The sequence below is a fragment of the Adiantum capillus-veneris genome, chromosome 23 (assembly GCF_014529385.1).
Source record: "Adiantum capillus-veneris isolate H3 chromosome 23, ASM1452938v2, whole genome shotgun sequence".
In the NCBI taxonomy this organism is placed as follows: Eukaryota; Viridiplantae; Streptophyta; class Polypodiopsida; order Polypodiales; family Pteridaceae; genus Adiantum; species Adiantum capillus-veneris.
The window spans coordinates 122,774,077-122,796,889 of record NC_140953.1 but is presented as its reverse complement, the minus strand read 5'-3'; the positions used below and the strand labels follow the sequence as shown (position 1 = coordinate 122,796,889).

General features: G+C 40.2%; 1 protein-coding gene across 1 annotated transcript; it reads right to left on the bottom strand.

Annotated features, from left to right (window-relative positions):
* Nucleotides 1–10,522: 10,522 nt before the first annotated feature.
* LOC147428478 (uncharacterized) lies at nucleotides 10,523–13,847 on the bottom strand. Its single transcript, XM_086496850.1, has 8 exons — nucleotides 13,608–13,847; nucleotides 12,907–13,503; nucleotides 12,600–12,749; nucleotides 12,291–12,503; nucleotides 11,852–12,192; nucleotides 11,260–11,584; nucleotides 11,037–11,095; nucleotides 10,523–10,763 (listed from the first exon to the last, which is right to left on the bottom strand). The coding sequence occupies exons 1-8, from the start codon at nucleotides 13,845–13,847 to the stop codon at nucleotides 10,523–10,525; spliced, it is 2,166 nt and encodes a 721-aa protein (XP_086352976.1).
* Nucleotides 13,848–22,813: the final 8,966 nt, after the last annotated feature.

Here is a 22,813-nt window from a genome sequence, read left to right as displayed (position 1 = left end):
CAAATCATTAGTGCTCTTAAGTCTTTGAAAATTCCACATAAGCGCTCAAGGAATTCACAGTCAATCAGAAGCTCAAAATTTTACTGCTCTCCCATGATTATTCACAGAATCCCAACTTTAGTGCTATGCAAGGATTTTTCATTTAGAACAAGCACTAAAATGCACAGTCAATGTCAAGCCCAAATTTTAGTACATAGAGTGTCTCGATTAAGCATTACTGCATGTGCAATGTAACTCTCAAAAGATGCCCAAACATATCACCAAGGGTTTTTCAGTTAGTGCAAAGAGAATCTTTCAATTAAGCAAAGCACTACATCATGCATAAGTCCAAACATTTTGTGCAATGAAGTTCAACTATGCATAAGAGTGCTCATAATATCTTCATACACATGACATACATATCCGAGAAATGAGTATGAACACCATTTGCAGCAAGGTCAAGACCAGGTGAATAGGGGGTTGAGTGGCTACCCAAGGTCTCTTATCGCTTGGTTATGACCCTTTTGTTTAATGAACACCAGTTTTGCAGCGGGTCAAGACCAGGTGAATAGGGGGTTGAGTGGCTGCCCAAGGTCTCTTATTTCTTGGTTATGACCCTTTGTTTTTTAATGAACACCAGTTTTACAGTGGGGTCAAGACCAGGCGAATAGGGGGTTGAGTGGCTGCCAAAGGTCTCTTATCGCTTGGTTATGACCCTTTTTTTTAATGAACACCAGTTTTGTAGCGGGGTCAAGACCAGGCGAATAGGGGTTTAGAGACTTCCCAAGGCCTCCCTTCACTTGGTTATGACCTCTTTTTGATATGCCTTTGGTGAACGCCATTTTTGCAGTGGTGTCAAGACCAAGCGAATAGGGGGTTTAGTGGCTGCCCAAGGCCTCCCTTCGCTTGGTTATGACCTCTTTTGATATGCCTTTGGTGAACGCCATTTTTGTAGTGGGGTCAAGATCAGACGAATAGGGGGTTGAGTGGCTACCCAAGGTCTCTTATCGCTTGGTTCTGACCTTTACTGGATATTGGTTACTGGGGTCACAACAATTTGGTGTGTGTGTTTGATAGTGGGTCTACTAAAGGCTATAACGGAGAGGTTAAGCCACCGCTAACTTCTAAGAATACTGATTTTGTGGGCCAAACTCCACGTGACAGGAGTATATGTGCTTTATTTGCAAGCTAAAGACAGAGGCAAAAGCAAACAAAACTGCATCAAAAAGTGAAACTTGCCAAAAGTGGGTGTGGAATTGCATTAATGGCTGCATAAAAATCGAGCGTTTGAGGCAAGTGGTGGGCTTGGTGAGTAGGTGGGATCCTATGATCAACACCGAGTCAAGTTGACAAGCACCAAAAGCGACAAAGTAGAGTGTGTGTGTGTGTGTCTTTTTGTGGGGTTTTCACACAGTGGCCAGCCAAATGCAACAATGGTTGGGTCGGGCCAGTAATCCCGAGCGTGTGTGTGTGCGCGCATGCACGTGTGTGTGTGTGAATGAGATCGTGGTGAGCCTTGCAACAAGGGCTGCTAATAACGGGTACAAGGTCTGCAAGTGGGTATGCCGTCATCAAAAAATTGTGTGCACGCTTTTAAGGGTGTATTTTTAGGTGTGTGCTTCAAGATGACAATTTTTTCCTTCTTTGGTGCATTACACACACAATGATTTTTATGCACACACATGAATTCTTGATGAAAATTAAGCCTTATCTTGACTCACACAAAGTTCATTAGTCAAAATTTGAACATCAATTTCATTCCAAGTGAATCAAATTAGGTGCAAAGTGTAGGTCAATTGAGTTACACACCTAATTTTAGCAAATGATTAACAACATTGAACCACATTAATCAATCAAGAATTGACATAACAAGTGAGTGCACTTACATCACATTCCAAGCTATTCCTTTGCTCCACTCGAAGACGCATCATTGCACACACAAGTGTTTCACCATCAAATCGGCTCCAAAATTGACCATTTGTAGGTCAAAATCAAACACTCAACTCATCAAATTAATCATATATTAACATAATTAACTTGATTAAAGTAATGATTCCACCCCTTACAAGTGGATTTAACATACTTTAAACTTCAAATATTAGTGGTTAGGTTAGCAAGGTTAGTCAAAATTACTAAAAATTAGCATGGAATTAGTACAATTAGCATGGAAACGAAGCAAATTAGCAAAGATTAGCATGAAATTAGTAAAATTGGGGGTTTGGGGTATTCATAACTCAACATTAGCATCAATTTCTTGCACATCATCATCAAATCAAACCAAAAATTGAGTAACACACACTCAAAAACCAACAACATTAGTAGTGAAATTACTTTATTCTACACATCCTGTACTGACTAGCTTAGGGTATCAATCCTCAGCAACAGTGCCAAATGTTGGGAGGCGTTGTAGCACGACCTAATTGCAACCCACACAAAATTATCACATCCGTGGATCGGCAACCCGGCTAGGGCATGGAAGCACGAGCATCGGATGAATAGAAATAGAGGATTCAAGAGATCAACTCTCCAATGCAAAAAGAGATTAGCCACTGCAAGACTAACTCTAATCATTCTCTACTCACTAATCTAACAACTCCTACACACATCAAGTCCACTGAAGTCTGACTTGCCATAGACTAGAAACCCCAACCACACTAATGATAAGCACACACTAATTACCACATGTCAATCACGACACTTCATCAATAGCTACACACACGAAGTGAATGGTGCTGGAGCTTCATAAAACCTATCTACACACAAGAAAACAATAGGGCACACACATTAATTACAAGATTAAGACCCAACTTAATCAACCTAATTAGTGATGCTAAATATCACAAATGGAATGCTTGTGGAAGAATATGAGAGGTTACTAGCAAGAAGTACGTACATCTCTTAAATCTAGAATAATGAAAATGTAATACTACTTCATGACAAGATGAAAGATAGAGAAGAAGTAGACTAATGAGAAAATAAGGATTAGATTGATCAAGAAGAGATTACTCTAATTACAATGGTTAGCACTAGCCTCTCAAGCATAGACATTAAGCTCAAGGCTAGGCCAAAGAGTGAACACTCAAGAGAGAGGGAGCTCTCAAAAGTGGATCCTCAAGAGTGGATACTCAAGAATAAAGCCTCCTTGCATAAAGGCTTCCTTTTAAACGCTTTCACCACAATCCCTTCTACTATGGGTGTAAGCTTGAGCTCTCAAACTACCATATACAACTTTGGAACTCCAAGTGAGCCCAAAACTTATACAAGGTGAGTTGGAAATATTATGCACAACCATAGATATCTCCCGCTTGATGCATATTCGGTGTAGCCTGTGTTAGCCGCTGCTAACATTCCTCCCTTCCTAATTTGGTGCACGTCCTCATGTGCCAGTGAAGCAAGACACGATGACATGGTAGAAAGCAAGTCTATGGAAGAAATGTTGAGTTACAAATCATAAGAACAATTAATGAGAATCAAAGGCCAACAAAGATAAAAAACATGAAGTACAATGAACAATCATGCAAAGTGAACTTTTTGCTTCTAAAAGATGGGTGAATCATAGTAAAAACCTAGACAACATAAAGCAAAAAAACACCTAAACTATCGTGAAGATTAAACCACTTGAAATTTCAGTTTTATGCATGAAACACAAGCAATCAATTATGACCCTAGGCTAATGCAAGTTCATAAACCTACTAGCCTAAAAACTATGTGACCAATTTTAATAAATCATTCAAGTCTTTTATGTCTACTGGCTATAAAAAAGCTCCTAATCTATTAGTACATTGTCAAAGGTTTTTGAATCTCATGGAAGTTTTGTTTTTGCAAATCATTTGAAAAAAGTAAAGCATAATACAAGGCTACCACCTGAAGGCAAAAGGGAAGGATCCCGCAGCAAGAGAGATAGAGGGAGAGCTCGAAAGCTTGAAGAGGAAATTCTAGGGGTCTATCCCGCCGGCCACAAAGGTAAGTGGAGAGCCATGGTAAGCAAGGGTAGAGAGAGAGAGAGAGAGAGAGAGAAATAAGGATAATGCAAGGAAAGCCGAGGAGTCAAATTGAGCGGACAAAGAGCCAAGAAATGTGCACCATGCAGAGGTTGCCAAAAATAAGCTATGACAAATGCAAGCAATGCAAAGGAAATTGCAAATGCAACTACAAGTAAACTGCACCAGATGAAAGCTCACCCATTATTTCTTTTTTAGGTCTCCTAGACACACACCTATAAAAGGAGGTACACGTTCATTTTTTGGGGTCTTTTGGCCATTGGAGGTCTTTTGCTAGTGTAGGCTTTTGAGCCATTGTCTTGTTGCCGAAGTTCATGCGGGAAGGATATTGGTTGTATATGGTGTTGCATATGCGAGAAGGCTATTCTCTACTGTCTCTGGTCATCATTCACCCTTCCCCCTTCTCTTGTCTGCTTGTCTCCATGTGTTTTTGGACATGTGTCGGCGTGTGTGCCCTCCCAAAGTTTTTCATGCAAAGAGAGATAGAGAAAGGTTGTGTGCATGTGGAAGGCTGTGAATTGAGCAGAGAGGAGTGACTGGGTCTGTCTGGTGCATTGCAAGGCATGTGTGCGTATGGTTGTGTGCAAGCGAAGGTTTGCTTGCAGGTAGTGTCAAGTTTTGAAAGTGAACTCTAGTAGATTGGGGCGCTGTGTATACCCTGGGATATAGTGAGGCATTGTGTTGTGTGCTGGGTATGTTCCCCTTTCCCCCTCTCCACCGGGTTCCCACCTCAATCACAACCCTAGATTGCCTAAGGTCCTAGGTCTAAGGACTTGTAAAACTAACCTTTGGAGGTCTTTAATGAAGCTAACCCTAAGGTATTTCAAGCTCCATTAGATAGCATGGATCTTTGACATACCATCTCTCATTTGGACCCATGGACTTTGGCCCTGTGTTGAGATAGATCCATAAGCACATGTCTATATTCCAACTCTTGTTCCTGTTTATTCTCACACATTAAATGACGAGTTTAATATCAAAAAATCATTTAGGCTAGTTAGATATTAGATTTTATGACATGAAGCAAGAACTTCTAGACAATTAGAGATCTTGGAAGATATAGATGAGTTTGCCAAGTATGCGCATGAAGCGTTGGACATGATGAACTATGAGATTTATGCTCATCAACAGATCTGTCCCCCCCCCCCCCCTTTCCTCAACATCTAAATCTTGCAAATGATAGGTTTGATATGGCTAGATCCTTTAATAAGCCATTGCAAGAGGCCATGTATACTACAAATAAAAAACTAGCAGAGATCACATCCAAAACTGAAGCAAAGTTAGAAACCTCATGGACAAGAAACCATCAGCAAGAGAAACATCTTAAGGAGCTAACCACTACTCTATAGAACTCCACCTCATTTGCTCAATGGGTGCTAGTCTAGTTTGATTAGTATTGTAAATGCTCAGCTGACACAATCAAAGTCCCGTTGCCAAGAGCAGAATCAATTACCCAATTAACTCAGAATTAAGCCCGTTGTGGCTACACTACAAAGCATGGATGGGGCTTGCAAAGCCCTTGAGAAACTTATTAAAGAGAGTGAGATGAAAGTAAAGCTGGAGAAAATGATCAAATGGATTCATGCAGGAAGAAGAAGGATGCCACAAGGAGATTGCACAACTTAAAGAGGAGGTGAGCAAATTCCAAGAGGCTACTAGATCTCAAGCCTCCACACCCGGGGCATCCACTAGGAAATATGTAAGATAGCATGTGCAAACAAAATAAGGGATTTATAATTAGGTACATTTATAGAAAAATACTTACATAAAGGATTTTTAAATTGAGAAAGTGAAAATTTTCATACATAATGGCTAGTTTTTTTACAAAAATGCATACATAAGGGGTACATATAATACTTGAAAATATACATGCAGCAAGGGATTATTTAGATACCTCTTGTTCGTATGTGCTATATGCATTTCTTACAGAGTGGACTCCTTGGGTCTCCACATCAAGAGAAGATCAATTTGAAACAGCCATGGGAGATATAGATGCTCTACCATTTATGGGAAGTCAGACCCTCCACACCAACAACAAGCTTGATTGTGGATGAATAATCCTTACTTAAAAAGTAGGTACAAGAAGAAACATACCAAAACTAGAAAGAGGCCATGCAATGGGAGGAGAGGACTCTCCATTCTATCGATGTCAACCTCCTCACACTAGCAAATGTCAATGTGGCATCAACAAGCTCTTCTTTACCCACTCATCAAATATTGATGTGGTGCAAATTAAGGAAAGAATACTCAAGGATCTTGCCACCAACCCTACAATGGTACATCCCAAGTGGCAGGGAATTTGGTTGAATCGGCACCCCTGGTATCTCATTTTGTACACAAATGCACCACCAGCCATCCAGCAAGATCCGATGTAGTGCCCAGTTTCAAGTGTCCATAATTGGAAGCAACATTCCACCATACAACAAAAGTGGCCAACATGGATCAATTACCCACAATTCCCACCACCACCCCATGGCAAACCCACTGAAGATTACATGGTGGAGAATTTCATCAACAATCAAGCTTTTCTGTGGGATATTGGACTTGGCCTGCATTATGCTGGTCAAGATTTCAAAGATGCTACTTACTTGCCTAAAAACTTTTCATAGACTTGAGCAAACGGATTATGCCTGGATGTCATTCCTTGAAGGCAATAGGGTCTTGGCTATGATATGTAAGGACAGCCATCAGAAGAGGTGCTCCATCGATTCTATGCTAGGGTTACATTCTTACCCTTATACTACATGCAAACATTTGAGGAAGTAGTATACAACGGTTTCTTCACTTACAAAAGCAAGATATTTGGGCCAGTCATCACCAATTTGAGAGCTTGCTTTGTGAACTATTCAGCCATTGAGCAAAAGAACAAGATTACCATGCAGTTTATGTCTACAAAAGACAAAGAGCGCTGGCTCAAGTCCAACAAGGAATGGAGCAACACATCAAGCGGACTGAAGCATGAAAGCCCGACAACTACTTGGCGCCTTAAGCGTGGGGAGTCCACTAAAGTATATGTAACATCGCATGTGAGTTCAATAGAAGGGATTTTAATTTCTTGTAAATTTACAGAAACATGTCTACAATTGGGGTATAAGGGGTACTTAAAATCCATTTTGGTGAACATAGGTGATATAAGACACTTTTACTAGTGAACACCCTGGGGCCTTAAGTAGTCGTCTCCTGGATGACACAGTCAAGGAGGGGGGGAATGTTAGCTACTTAGCTAACAGAAGCATCAAAAGGACATCATCATCATTTTTTATTCTCGCTTATTGTATTAAAACCTCATTTATTAATGAGAAATTATGTAAAAGTCCAAATTTTTTGTATCACAACTGATTGTCAAAGATTTTAAAGGGGAAATTAATTTCAGTTCTTCCTAAGCCTCATTACTAAGACAAATTAGCTAGGGATCCATTTCTTAAACCATGGCTAAAATATAAAGCCAAATTTTGAAACTTTTGACCTAAGTTTTGGATAATTAAAGTGAGTGTACAATTGTTGAGTTCATTGCCTGTATCTGTTTTCTCTTCTCTCTCCATCGTGGTTGCGACATTGGCATTCCATGAAGTGTGTCAGACTAGTAGGTGAAATCTTTTTGATTGGACATAAGTTTCTTGCATCACTTTTATGTTTTTAGTTATGTTCATCTATGAGCTATTTTGGCTCATAACTGTTATGGGCTAACCACCCTAACAATATTTCAATACATGGACACAGTAATTGCATACTACATTAATCTACTGCATATGAGAATATAGAATAGCATCATGGAAACAAAGAGAAGGTACTGTATTACTGCATAATCATCATCCGCACAACCGCTTACAAGCAAACCCGAGAACAATACGACTACAAAAAGAGAAAGACCAACTCCCCAACTGCAAGACAACGTCAAGAACTAAACTACTCGCCTAAAACTAACCCCTTTAAAACATCAACCATTGGTGTAAAAACACCCTTATGGTTCAAAGGTTCCATCCTTAGTTATAAACAAAAGTAAATAGACTGGCACTGATGTATCAGGGTAGTAACACTTGGTACACCTGGTAGGCAATGTTTGCAAAACATTGTAAGAACCACAAAACCCTTGGCAAAAAAACTTGAAAACCAAAATGAAGTCTTGCTTGAAGTTACTGCTCCTGAACACCTGTATCTTCCGTTTGAGCTATTCCTCCTAACTGTACATCCACATCATCTCCAGCTTCCACCAATGTAATCTCAGTAAGTGGATCTTCTTACATTGCCTCAACACTTTTCATCGATGGGTCTTCAAGTTGCTGCTGATCACCTTTGTCATCGTGTGTGTAACTCCAACTAAAACTGCTCTTTGAGCTTCATCTTGAACTACATTCTAAATTGTATTTTGAACTTCAACTTCAACTGTAGTCTGAACTGCATCACCTGTTGCAGTATCCATTTGCACATCCATTTGTACCTACTGCTGCAACTGTGCATACTGCTCCTTTAACTCAGCATACTGTCTCTGCAAGATCAAAATTTCCTCCTGTCTCTTCCTCTGCAAAAGCTTGATAAGGTTTACTCACAACATCATACATTTTGATCTTGATCTATTCCCACACCCCTTTCATATATTCCATGAATTCATTTTTCATTTTGTCTATATCCCATGAGCTGACATACCAACCATCTACATCTAGCTCTTCATCAGACATGTCTCTAATCTTTTCTTCAAATTTCTTGCAAGCTGCAACCCTGCTTAACAACACCCTATCGCTACTTTCCAAGGTAGCATTGACAATAGAAATTTCAATTAACTGTGATTGCAGTACCTAAAACCACTCCTCCCTCCATTGAGAAATTTTGACTGAAGCCTTTCCCTTGAATGACACCACCTGCTTATAAGAGTCCAACTCTTGTTGCATGAGTTCTTGAATCGCAGTCAATTCTTGAACCTTCTTGTCCAAAAGTTCTATTTTTTTCTTGTAAATCTCCTTCTTTAATATGTTTCAGTTCAGTATATGTAGGCCATCATTCTCTCTACTAAAAAATGTAAGGTCCAGAGATTGCTGTTCAACATATTCCTTAAACCTGTTTTGATCTTGATACCTGTTTTAGCAATTGTAGACTTAGCAGGTTTTTCAGTCAAATGTACTCTAGTGTCAGTAAACAAGTCCCCAAACTCTTTATCCATTTTATCCTTCAGTGCATCCAAAGACTCCTGTTTTGAATAATCTACAGATAAAAGATTTTGAATATTTGTAGTCATTTGCAAAGACTTATGATCAAATTATAGTTTTTGTCTTTTCTCCCTTCTCATTGTAGATCTTGCATCTTCAATCATCTGTGCTAGAATTTAGGACTGTCTCCCCTCTAGAATACTTTTGTTATTGACATACTAAAAGATAACAGCTAGATAAGGCCCAAATTTAGTAGTTCTATCCTTCCTTCTCTGCTTTGTATAGATTTCAAACTTGATTCTATCAAATAAGATATTGGCCCATTCCATTTGTCTACCACCCTCAACTGCCAACAAAATGCTATAGTTTTCCCTACTGATGCATTCTAATTTCACCAGCAAAAATACTCTCGCTATAAACCACCTCACTTGCTATAATTTGACGAATTTTTCATGCCTGACAGTTGATAATAATGCCTTCCCCCCTGAGATTGACCAAAGGCCTTGGTCATATCCTTTTTAGTTGCCTTACTGACTTCATTGTCATCTGCAGTAGAAAGATCAAACACCTTGGCAACTAACTCTTCAGTCAAGTACTCTTCTTTGAAAACCTGTCCATCATTTGTCTGTAGGTGCTTCAGGTAGACTGTGGCCATCTAGTTATTTCTCCAACTTACCCAAGGAAATCTTGAAAGATCAAGCAAGCCAATCCTTCTAAGCCATGCAATGTTTGCTTCAGTATGCTCTAAATCATACATGAAGTTGAGAAACGTGTATTCAGAAAATAGTTCCTCCCTTGTAGGCTGTACCATGTGGGTAGGAGTAACCATTTTTGGCCTATCATCCGAACTTGGGTCTGGCATTATTGGACCTTGATAGTAGCGAGTCTTCCTTGAAGAACACATTAGTGAAGGTGTAACTTCATCCTCTTCTCTTGTATCTGGGCCAGCACTTGCAAATGAATTATGGACTATCAACATGTTCACCCCCATCGTAAAACGCAAAGGTTGGTTGTACAAAAGGTGGTGATTATGCATTGCCCCTTCACATGCATAACTAGTCACTATCCCAAATTCATCATTAATAGGATGTTGCCCTTAATTCCCGACGATCTGTCCAAAAAATGGTTTGAGTCGAAATCCATTAATGGGTTTCTCAATTGTTTTACCTTCCTTATCAGACATTATGAAAGTATTTGGTCCCAGTGGCCTGACTATTTGAAATGGCCCTACATACCTGAGTTTGAGTTTGGCTGGCCTCAATCCCAATTTGTTGTTATAGACCAACACCCAATTATTTAAAGAAAAAATTTTGAACTTGATATTTTTGCTAATCCAAGCTTGTATTCTTTGTTGGATAATATCTACAATGTACTGGCTATGGATTCTGTCCTCTTCCAACCTCAGTAAAGCTTCCTTCCTATAAAACTGACTGATTCTTCAGGGGATAATTTTTCTTGAACTGCAACCCTGAGGCTTGGCACTATACATGCCATGGGCACCACTGCTACTAATCCATACACCAGCTTAAATGGTGTCATGCCATTAGTCACTTTATATGCTGTTCTGAAAGCCCATAATGCTAAGTCCAATTTCTCATCCCAGTCTGCTGTCCTATTTTGATTGACCAGCTTCCTGATGATCCTGACCAAAATCTTACTTGTACTTTATGCTTGTCCATTGGCCTGGGGATAGTACATTGTTGACTTATTATGCAATATCATATGAAGTTCAATCAGTTTATTGATCACATTATTAATAAAATGTCCTCCCTGATCAGAAACTAGCTTAATGGGAGAACCAAACCTGGTCATAATGTTTTATGTACAAAAAATTGGCTACTTTTTAACTTTATTATCTCTTAAAGCCACTGCTTCTACCCACTTTGTATAGTAGTCAATTGCAACCAATATATACCCGTTCTCTGTAAATCTTGCAGGTGGTTTGATTGGACCAACAAAATCCAATTCCCACTTCTAGAATGGTTCCAAAGGCAAAATAGGTTGCAATGGCATTCTACCCACATTCAGTGGCCTACCATCTCTTCCGGGCACAACAAACACTTCTTAATAAACTCTTGAGCATCTTTAATTAATGTTGGGCACCAAAGTCCTGCTTGGAATACTTTCCTTGCAGTTACCTCATCTAAAAAATGTCCTCCTCCATTACCTGCATGAGCTTCTGCCAGTACTGCTTTCTTCTCAAACTGAGGGATACATCTCCTTATCACTTGATCAATTACTCTCTTATATAAGAGTCCTATAATAAATATAAATGGTTTACTCCTCAATGCCATTCTCTTCTTGTGATCTTTGGTCATTGTTTCAGGTAACACCCCTTTAGTCAAAAAGTGAAACATGTCATCATACCAATCTCCTGACTCGTCAATCACCTGAACTAAAAACCATTTTGCATCAAGTAATTGACCACGTACTCCTGAGGAATCAACCTCACCCGTTTCCAATCTATAGATATAGTCAGCCAAGACATGAAGTCTCCCAAGAGTATGTATTACCACATATTCAAATTCTTGCAAGAGCAGTATCCATCAGGCCAACATTCCAGACAAATGTGCTTTGTTCACCAAATAGATAAGAGTCTGATGATCTACATGGAAGATTACCCTATTGGCTAAAAGATAATGTCTGAAATTTTTGCAATGCATAAATCATTCCCAAGCATAAGCATTCTCTCTCAGTCACTGTATAATTCTTCTCTGCATGTGTCAGTACCCTGCTTGCATAGTAAATTGGTCTAAACCAACCTCTTCTGGTTTCTTACATAATGCTGCACGTAGTGCCACATGAGATGCATCCACAAAAATATGGAAGGGTAATTTCCAATAAGGAAATATTAAAATTGGTGCTATAGTCAACATCTTCTTCAGAATCTTGAATTCTCTACCGTGCTCTTCTCCCCATTCAAATACTGCATCTTTCTTTGTAAGCTTTGTTAGTGGTGTACAAACATGTGCTAAACATCTCAAAAATTGGTTATGCCACTTCACTTGACCCAAAAATCTACCCAATTGCTTAATTGTCCTTGGTTCTGGTGCTTGATTGCTTCCACCTTTCTATGTCCAACTAATGCATCTAATAGTGTATCACAAAAAGGTAATGGAAATGGATCAGTTACTATAGCAGCATTCAGTTTCTTGTAATCTACACACACCCTGATCTTTCCATTCTTCTTGGGAGCTACAACAATTGGTGACAACCAAGTAACCTCATCCAATGGGTAAATGAAACCCACAACCAACAGTTTATCAATCTCCTCTTTAACTTGTTTGGCATAGTTAGGATTCATCATGTACCTTTTTTGTACAACTGGAACTGCATTTGATTTCAAGTTAATTTTGCATTGACAAAAGCAAGAATCTACTCCCTTCATATGTGTATATTTCCATGAAAAAACATCTTTAAATTCTAACAACAACTCCTTCAGTTTCTGCCTAAATTCCTAATTCAGTTCAGCTGAAACCTTCACTGTTTGTGGTTCCTCTTGAGTGTTCAGGTTCAGTTCCTGTAGTTCATCCTGAGTGACCCTAGCAGTTCTTTCCATGTGATGTTGAAAAGCTCTTTCTGCATGCTTTACTGCTTCAATAGCTTCCAATTCTTCTTTGTTTCCAATCTGCAAATTTTTCAACAACTCATTACCCAATTTGGTAGTTGACTGCTTACCCTGAGTAATCAGTTCTTTCTGAGTCAAAGACTTCAACCCATCATCCTGATGCTGCAAAACATACTTATTTGCTATCTTTCACACATCCACTTCAAAAATAGTTTGCCTCCACTGATGAATTCAAAGATTCTTCTTCTACATCCTCTCCAATTTCTTCTACCATGTTTAGTCCTTCTGCATGCAGTGCCTTGAAACCTGGTGGTATTACCTTTCTGGAATCCATTTGCATTCTAACTTTCTTCTTTCCTCTTTTGATCACAATGGAGTTTGCTCCCCATAACTTCTTTACTCTTGCTGCTCTTAACCATGGTCTTCCCAACATTATTGGATAAGAAGGAACAAACTCTTCCAACCTGAGTACTACAAAGTTGGCTACAAACTGCAGTCCCCCAACCGAGATCTGCAAATTCCTCAAAATTCCCAAAGGTTCAACCCGCCTAAGGTCTGCCATTTTCACCTGAAAAGGAGCTAGATCCCACTTCAAGAGATTCAAATGTTTGCAAGTTGACTCCGGGAGGATATTAACTCCTGACCCCCTATCCAAGAGTACACCGGGGAAAAACACCTTTCCAATAGAAGCCCCAACTATTGGTACCTTGTAATCAACATCCAAAGGTTGAACTTCACAAGCTTCCCTACAAATAGTTTCCTCAGTACACATTCTTGTTTCCCAATTCTTTCCTGCTACTTCCTTAGTAAGTCTCTTTAACAATTGTTGTGAAAATGCACTACCGGCCTCAACATTTTCTTTATTGTGATGGTTATCGGAGCTGACAACAAAGCTTCATAAAATTCATCACCACCAACTTGTTCTTGTAGTACAGTCGGACTGTGGTCTGAAGTTCTTCTTCCCTGGTCATTCAATGATCTTATAACAAAATTCCAATCCTCAGGTGGTACACCCTCTCTTTGAGAGTCTTGCACTTCCTTGAGTTCCCTTGTCCTTACTGCTTTTTGATCTTTCCAGTTCAAATCGTCCGGGTTGTCCACTTCTTCCAAGGTGGATTTTCCAACCTTGGGCCTTTTCCCTAGTGACCACCATGGCATCAGTACATCCACTGGGTTCTGGAATATCCTCAATTAGGATACAAGCCGTGCAGCCACAATTATAATGCCTAGGTGTTTCTAGAGCAAGGTTGCTCTCCTGCTCGTGCTGATCAGTTTTCTGTTCTCTTTGGGAAACCCTACCTTTTTCTCAATTCATTCTTCCTCAGTCCATGTTTCTTCGGTCCATTCTTTCAAAATCACTAAATTAGCCTAACCTGGAGGTCTTTGTTGTTGTTGTGGTGGAAGTGACTGATTCTGTTCTGAAGGTCGATTATTATTGTTATCATTGTTATCGTTGTACTCGATAATAGGGATTCCCATATCATTCCAATGTCTACACTAGAGTTCACAATCCAGTCCTTGACTGTGTCCCATGATCCCACAATAATTGCATGGTGACTGTTGCATATTTTCCCGATTCTTATTTTGATATCCCCAATTATTGGGATTCTGGAACCTTCTTTGAGGTGCAGGTCCTTGATATCTCCTGTTAGCACCCTGAGGAGCTACCACATTTGCAGCTGCCTCCCTCATTTTTTGAGTAATATACTCAGGTATTCTTCCCCTGAAATCTGGATTATAGTGACAATTTTCATATTCATGACCAAATCTTTGACAAACCTGACAATATGGTTTTCCTGACATTCCAAACTGATTCATTCCAATTGTTTGTAATTTCTCCATAATGATTTTGTTGACTACATTTGCAGTTACTGCTTCTTTTCATTCTTTTGCTTACCCTTATCTTTCTTCTGATTCTTCTTCTTTCTTGACCAATATTCCTCCTCAGTATCAGTTTCCTCTTCAGTATCCTAATCTGAATCTTCATCTTCTGACTCTGACTCTTTTGACTCTGAGTGTGAATCCTTAGTCTTCTTCTTCTTCTTCTCCTTTAGTTCTGCCTTACCTCCAAATCTTCTTTCAGCTCTTGTAGCTTCTTCCACCAAATTAGTAAAATCATGTGCATTTGCTAATGGGGGTCTCCCTGCCACTGCACTTCTGAACTCCTTTTTGAGTCCCTTACAAAAATAGTCTCCCAATTGCTCCATAGAAGGCTATTGTGATGCTTCCAACCTATCATTCAAGTTTTTGAACTTTTGTACATAATCTTCAACCAATAAATCTTTCTGCTTCAATTTCCTCAACTTCTTCAAAATGTCTTTAGGTGTTTTATCCTCCCTGAACCTAATAAAAATCTCTACCGCAAAAACTACCATGCCATACTGCAAGAACCAATCCATGGCCATACCCTGCAGTGTTGGTGCAAAAATGCTCTTTCTTCACTACATCCGAATGTAACACCTCATAACCACTTGCAGACCACCTTGTTTGAAACTGATCAACATGGCTGTCATCATCTTGAGACTTTTTCCCGCTGAACTTTGCCACGCCCACTTTGGGATTTGGTGCAGCCATTGGAGGTATCAAAAGTGTTTTGAGTACTCTTATTGGGAGTGGATTGAAAGGTAAAGTACCTGTCCCTGATGGTACAAACTACAATTGTCTTCTTGTCCTTAAGATTGTACGAGTGAGCAGTACATTAACCAATTGTCCCAAAAGTGGGTATGATGTGGGAGAAGTTGTTTGTTGGCCTCCTAGGTTTGCAGGTGGGGTCTCGTGTAGCCTGTGTTCAGGTTCTTGCAGTACAATCCCCACCCCAAAAGTGTCTTCTCCTGAAACAAGCCCCCTTACAGGTTCTTCTTGGTAATCACTACCCCACTCTTCTACTTGTCTTCCCCTCTTGTTGGCGGATACGCCGCGAGCGAACGCTAGCACTAGTGAGAACAAAACCAACAACTCTATGTTGGCCGATGATGAAGCTTAACCCATGGGCGCATGGAAACAAGAAGAGGGTTATGAACCTACTTCTCGACCTTGTAAGACAATCACTAATAAGAAAATCGGGTCAAAGATCGCACTAGTGAAGACAATCCAAACTATAACGCTAACGCTCACCGAATCTAGGTCAAACTCATTTGAAACATCATGAAACTCATAAGGTACACTCTCCTTGCCTTGAGATCAATATCCTATGGACTGTGACTGGATAACCCACCTCCAACTACCCCTTGCGACAATCGCATATAAAGGCAGGCAGCAATATAAAAGTTACCGTTTTTCATGGCGTATAATCCTAACGTGTAGTCCTACTTTCCATGAACCCATAGGTACAAAGAAGTCACCAAATGGACACCCGGTTTGCAAGAAAACTCACCGAAAACTTGTAGGCACTCTCTTTGTGTCGTTGTTGATATCATACACTATTAGCGTTGGAGGGAATCCCTTGCAATTGCTAACGCAGTGGTGGTGTTGCTTCAGCAATGGGCCTTCCGTAGTGCACATAGCAAAGAGATCAAGTCACTCTCTCTCTCTCTCTCTCTCTCTCTCTCTCTCTCTCTCTCTCTCTCAGACTCCACACACAGTGATAAAACCAATTTGATTAACTTCAAAAAGTTGGGTTTAGGTTACCGAAGTTGAATTATATACATTCCTCCTTAGAGGCTCGTTCCCACAAGGTCTATTGGCAGCTCAAATATTACAAAGGTACCATTTCACTTCAAAAATTAGTAATACAATGTATTGGGAAACTTCTTCTGTATTCTGTCGTCAACACTCCCCCCTTCCACGTCCATGTGATCCCTGACATGAGTGGTCTTACTTTAGGAAGAGTTGATCTTGTGTCAGTGGAAGCCTGGTGGTTTTAGCAGCTTTAGGTACGATTCGTATTGGATGTTCCCCAAAGTGACCATTGGGCCAAATATCTTGCTATCATAAGTAAAGAATCTCATGTAGAAAGCTTCTTCAAAGGCTTGCATGTGATAGCTGGGCAGGAACATGATTATTTGACACAACAGACGTAAAACCTCTGGAGATGGTTGTTTTGACAGATCATATGTCGCCCGTTGATAGGAGTGTAGAATCTGTCGCTTTAGAAGGCGCGAACACTTTAAAACAAGCCAACAAGGTTTTGTAGATTTTTTTGATCATGACGCACGTCAAATTCGGAGAGCCTGTGAAGATCTTAATGGTGTCCTTCAAGGTTTTCACCATATAAGAGACATATTATCTCTCCTCCTTTGGGTGCAGGCATAGACAGGTAGTTGAGCCAGTTCGGATGAGCCTTCAGGATTCTGAAATGATTTTCCCAAGTGCAAACACAAGGGACTGGGCAAAATAGGAGTCCATCTCTGATAATCTTTGGAGCCTCCACCAATTATTTCAAAAAAACTGGGTACTTTAGGAGCCAGGCTTTTCTCCATCTTGGTTGTGAGTCCACCACTCTACCTGTATCCTCTGTCTTCTTGGCATATCCTTCATAGACCGGCTCTGTGGCTTCTACTTTGACTCTTTTTCTGATTAGTATTACCTCATACTTTAGGAAAGGATATGGGAGTGTGGGTTGCATCCATTCCTCCCTAAGTACATTTGTCGGGCCACCCCTTGGACTCCTGCAGAATGGAGCATTCTTGATTCCCATTCCAAGGCTGCCTAGTGGTCTTCTGCTGTTGTCTTCTCTATTAGAAGATGGAGGCGTGTCTTCTCCTCTAGTGTTAGTGGGTTTGTTTGGTCTTCCCCTGTTTCCTCCCGTTCTTCCTTGTGCTTGATATCTTTGGCTCCTTCAGGAATTTCCATGGGTTCATCTCTAGCATTTGTTTCTATTTCACTATGCCCTGATTCTGATTCCCATGTCCTTAAAGCCGCTATTTCCTTTTGCAAGTTAGTGATTTGTCTTTGCGCCAATGTGTCTTGCTGAGTTGCTTTCTCAGCTATGTCAACCATTTGATCTTGCAATGTTTCCAGGTTCTGTTGAAGTTCCTCATGTACTTTCTAGAGAACTTGGTGTTCTGCTCTCATTCTTTCTTCAACGGCTAGAGATGCTTTTGCCATATGCATCCTTTGTCTTTGCTCTAGCCATAGTTCCTTCTGTAGGGCGGTGATTTGTGCCTCCAGTGCTTGTATGACTTGGGTGTCTGCTCCTGCACTTGTTCTCTCGATCCTTGGTGTAGCCCTTAGTCTTTTGATTATCTTGTCCTGGAGCTCTAGATTTTCCTTCAGCTCTAGGACTTCATCCTTTGCTGCTTCTAAGTCATCCAAGGATTGATCTTTTTGCTCTTGGAGAGTCTTGATTGCTCTCGATGCTTCAGTCATCTCTAGCAGGAGAGTGTCTCGTTTACTTTCAGATTCCCTTAATGTTACAGTAAGAGTGTCAAGATCTTTCTCTACTTCTTTGCCCTTCAGGTGGGTATCTTATACCAGATTTGATAGATTCTCATGTTCCATTTGCATGTTGTCATCCTTGGTATGCAGCATGTTGTTCTCTTCAGCAATGGCAAGAGACCGCATCCTGACTCTACCTAGTATCTAATAAGCGGCTCTTATGTCGTCTTCTGTTGTTGCAACAAGGTTCCGAACTATCATGTCTATTGATTGGACCAGCCAGTGGAACCTGATAACCCATACTGATTAGCACTGGTGCTAGAGGTGCTTGGAATGGGCTAGCCAAGCGTCTCCATTGAGGCACCGTGGGGACTTGAACCATCCCTAGCACTCTGGGTTGTGGTGAGTATCTCTCTAGAGTTCTTTGTTGAGATCCATGGTCTACCTTCCTGTTTTCCACTTTATCATCTCTTTCTTTGTTTCTTGGGAGCTCTTGTCTTTCTTCTTCTTTCCTTGCAGCCCATGGTGGGTTTGGAGTACCATATACCACTATGGAAGCTTTGCCAGAGTAAATCTAGCTTGGATGAGATATTCATAAGTATTTCTTTTATCTTGTTCTTGATCTCCATGTGCATATGTGGCCTCTTTTGTTGTTTTTGGTGAAGATTGAGGTTCGGGTGTAGATGGTTTTGAGCTCGGAGGAGGTGTGGGAGATCTTGGTGGAGAAGGTGGTGTTTCCTCTTTCTTCTACTCTTCCTCTTGATCCTTCTTCTCCTGTTCTTCTGATGTTTCTTTCAGCTTCTATTTGATGTTTTACATTTCCTCTATCATGAAAGGCTCTAAATTCTGCTGATCAAGTACCCTTTCCGTCTCTTCATATGCCCGGATGTAATGGTCAAATTGGTCCTCTAGTGGTTTAGAGGAGCTACCTTGAACCACTCATTCTGTGTTGGTGGTCTAGCCAATATCCTCTTGCTCCGATTGCCTTACATGCAATCTTTGTCAAGGTTTCTCCTCCTCCAATGTACTTGGGCTTTTTCATGCCTATGCCAATCACCTGCTCATGTAGATATTGAGAGTAGTTCGCCTCTTTTGGTACACTGATCTTCAAAGCCCAGGTTATAGTGGTTGCCACTTCATGAGAAGGAGTTGTGTATTTCTGTGGCCGCTTGTTGCAAATGTGGAAGTATTGGTTGTATAGTTTGCATATCTTTGCAGCTCATGGGTCCACCAGATCTTCGAATGTTTAATTAAACTTCTTTTGTGCATAAACTTTCACCTCGTCTCTTCTTTCTCTAACTGAGCTTCCCCTGTTGTGGAGCCCAAGTGCATCTGATATGGTTTGAGGTGTGATTAGAGTTTCTGTCTTCTGGCCATCCAAACTTGTTATCACTGCCTTGCCATCTTTTTGAATACAACTGACTAGCTCATATACTCTCTGAACATCCACACATGTTGGTGGAGCCGCGTAGAAGTTATGAAGGTCTGCTCTTTTTAGCTGGGTAAGGGAATCTTCTCTGTTTGCCATTTCTAACATCTCTCATGGATTCCTTGTAATATCCACTGTGTTGCCTTGTGCGTCTCTGAAGGTGCCTTGATACACTGCAACTCCTTCCTTTTCTAATTTTGCCTCACCTATCAAGGCCTTGGCTGGCTTGAGTGTCTCCTCTCGCAGTGTATATGGTTCACTGGCCGCAATTATGTCTTTTACAGACATCCTCTTCTTCTTTGCTGGTGATTTACTGGACTCCATAGATCCCGCAGACACTTCAAGTGATTAGCCAATCTTGCATTTTCTAAGTTTTTATCTTTCCAAATGACTCTTAAATTGAAAAACAGGCTACCTAGGGCCTAAGGGTGCAATGCATAGGATGATGATTGCTTTTGGGTGCTGATTGATGCTGTGAGACTTCATATGCGTATGAAGTATAAGTGATCAAAATAGAGTGATAGTTTACATAAGCACAATACTTATCATATACTTCATGAATATATGTCTTGATTTCAATTTGGATGTTGTTTGGACCAGCTATGAGCATTTGACTCTTTGCCGGCTTGAAACTGGATTTGGGCTCACTTCTGAGTATTTGAGGCTTAAATGGGATGAAATTGGGTAAGTGTACTCATAATCCTGTTTGTTGAGGCTTAGATTGGTCAATGTTGATCTCCAGGTTCATCTCCTCATCAGAGAGACTTTATACGCATATGAAGTCTACTGTGTTAGATATGACTCGGACCGTGGCTGTAAGTAGACATTAGCATGTTACACATCTGTGACAGTGAAATTGGATTTTGGATGCTCCTTCTGATTCTGGAGCCAAATTTCACATATAGAGCTTGGGCTTCCAATATTGGGGTTAAGATGGATAAATGGCTACATAATTTGATGGGGTTTGATCTTTGGGTTACTTTTGTTGGGATAAAAACCTTGGAGTGTAGAGTTTTGCCCTAATCCCTCATTTAACCATTATGAGGCTTCATATGCATATGAAGTCTTCATTGAGTTTGCTGGCCTTGGCTTCTTCTGGAGCTTCCTTTGGTGGTTGGGACACCCAATATCAGTTTTGATTCCCATTTGGATATGGACTAATTGTTTGGGGTTTAGAATACTCCACAAGAGGAAATTTCTGCTTTTGTACTACCATTGGTCATTATCTAGCCCAAACTTGTCCAAATTGAAGGTATGCATTGTATGTAACATGGTGCACAAACCAATGCTGAGAAATTGTTGGTTGGGCTCTCAAATAATAGTTTAGACTTTATACGCATATAAAGACTATTGATGCAAAACAGTTAGAAACTCCATAGGCTGGTGCTGTATGGCTTGTGTAAAGTGTCCATGAACTCTGTTATGAATTTGGGCTTGTGAATTGTGTTAGAAAGGCTTCAAAAGATGTCATGACACATGTTTAGCTTTTCTGATTGGAGGAAGGTCATATCACCTCCAATTGTGATTGATGTGTGTTAGAGGGCTCATGATGTTGTTTTCCAAGTGCTAAAAGCCTAAAATCCCAGCTAGCCTACTATATCAAGGCTTGTAGACTTTATACGCGTATAAAGTCTACTTGAGAATCCTTGATCCAGATTTATTGCAGACCTAGTCCATGATGTTTATAAGGCTGTGATAGGTGCACACATGATAGTGGGTAAGAGTTCTTGAGCTTAATGCCATAATTCACGCTAAGACACTTTGTTTTTGAAATTGAAGTGAGCGATGACCAATACATTCCAAATTTGGTGTAGAGGCTTGGCATGATATACTTTACAGGCTTGGGTGATCAGTTAGTGAGCAGCACTTCCTTATTGCAGAGTTAGTCTTTATACGCGTATAATGTCTCTTTTCAGAGAATGCACTTTTGAGCATAGTCATAAGATATTTGGGCTAAGTTTATGATATGCACAAAATTTCACATGATTTGGAGCATTTTTTATAAGTCTAAAGCCAAATATTGAGATTAGGCTGAGACTTTGCGTTTTTTGGTTCTTGGGTGCCTATAAAAGCTCCAAATTCCATGAAATTTTGTGTATTGCATCTAGAGGGTATGCAGAATGATGCTGTGATTTCCTGTGAGTGTTTCTTGTGCAAAAACTGTTTGTGAGACTTCATACGCGTATGAAGTTTGCTGTGATAAAAACTGATTTTGATGCTTTGAGGTGGTTTGTGATTGTGCCTTAAGCCCTGTTAGCTATTTTTCACTTTAAAAAGTCAAGTGATCAATTTTGAAACTCCCTGCTTGGTATTTCAGTCTTTCGAAGGGATTTCTCCATTGTGGCGAAGCTTTGCCCCATGTTTAGACCCACTTTTGATGGTGGATTTAGGCGGAGACTTACTTGACTTAAAGACATGCTTGAGATGTATCTTCTCCTAAAGTTTTGCGTCGTTTTGGCCATTCTTTCCCGATCAGTCTTTGTCATGTCCGAAGAAGTTAGGGTTTTTTTGGTTGACCTAAACCCGCATTGGAGGTCGTCGATTTGTTCTTTTAGCTTAGGGTTAACCCCCCATCAAGTCTTGTAGCAACCTGTTGGGTGGATGATGCATTACGGGCTCTTTTTGGTTTCTTTCCGGCGAAGCTACATTGCCGATTTTTGAAGTTTTTTGCGACAAAGAGAGTGTAGGACAAGAAAAAATCATGGTAACGATCCTACCTTTCATATTTGGCATTGATCGGTGTGTCATGTGCATCGTATGGAGTCGCAGAAGATACCATTGCTCTAGGTCTCTCAAGCTCTCTCTCACTTGTGAATAGTGAAAATGAGCTATTAAGTGGGCCCAAAAGAACTTATATCGGGGTTCCTGGACCACTTTTTACCAAATATGACATGTGCTCCTATCTTGTTGTGAAATGTACTTTAGGCTCAGAAATTTCTTCATTTGGAATCCGGTTGCTCTATTTTTGAAAAATTTGTCAATTGGCCAAAGATCTGCCAATTTGGCTTTCCGCAACTTTTTCGCATATTTGCACCCCGTCTTTACCATAAGTTGTCAATTGTTTATTGACCACTCCTATATTTTTCTTTTGTCGCCAAAGTGTCGTTTCACCTGCTTTTTCTATTTTTCTTTGGTTTTGGCTGAAAAACAATTAAAAATAAAGGAAAATATCTAATTTGACCCAGAAAATATCAAAAATCGAGATAATTAGGTAATATCATAACAACCCACTATATACATCAATCCATAGTATTTTTGGTCGGATTGCTCCATTTTCTCGCTTTTTCTTCCTGAAAACCTCTAATTTTAGATATATACACAGACCTAGAGGCTCATCTTGGTGTTTGTCCTCTCTCATCTTGTTATTACTCAATATTTT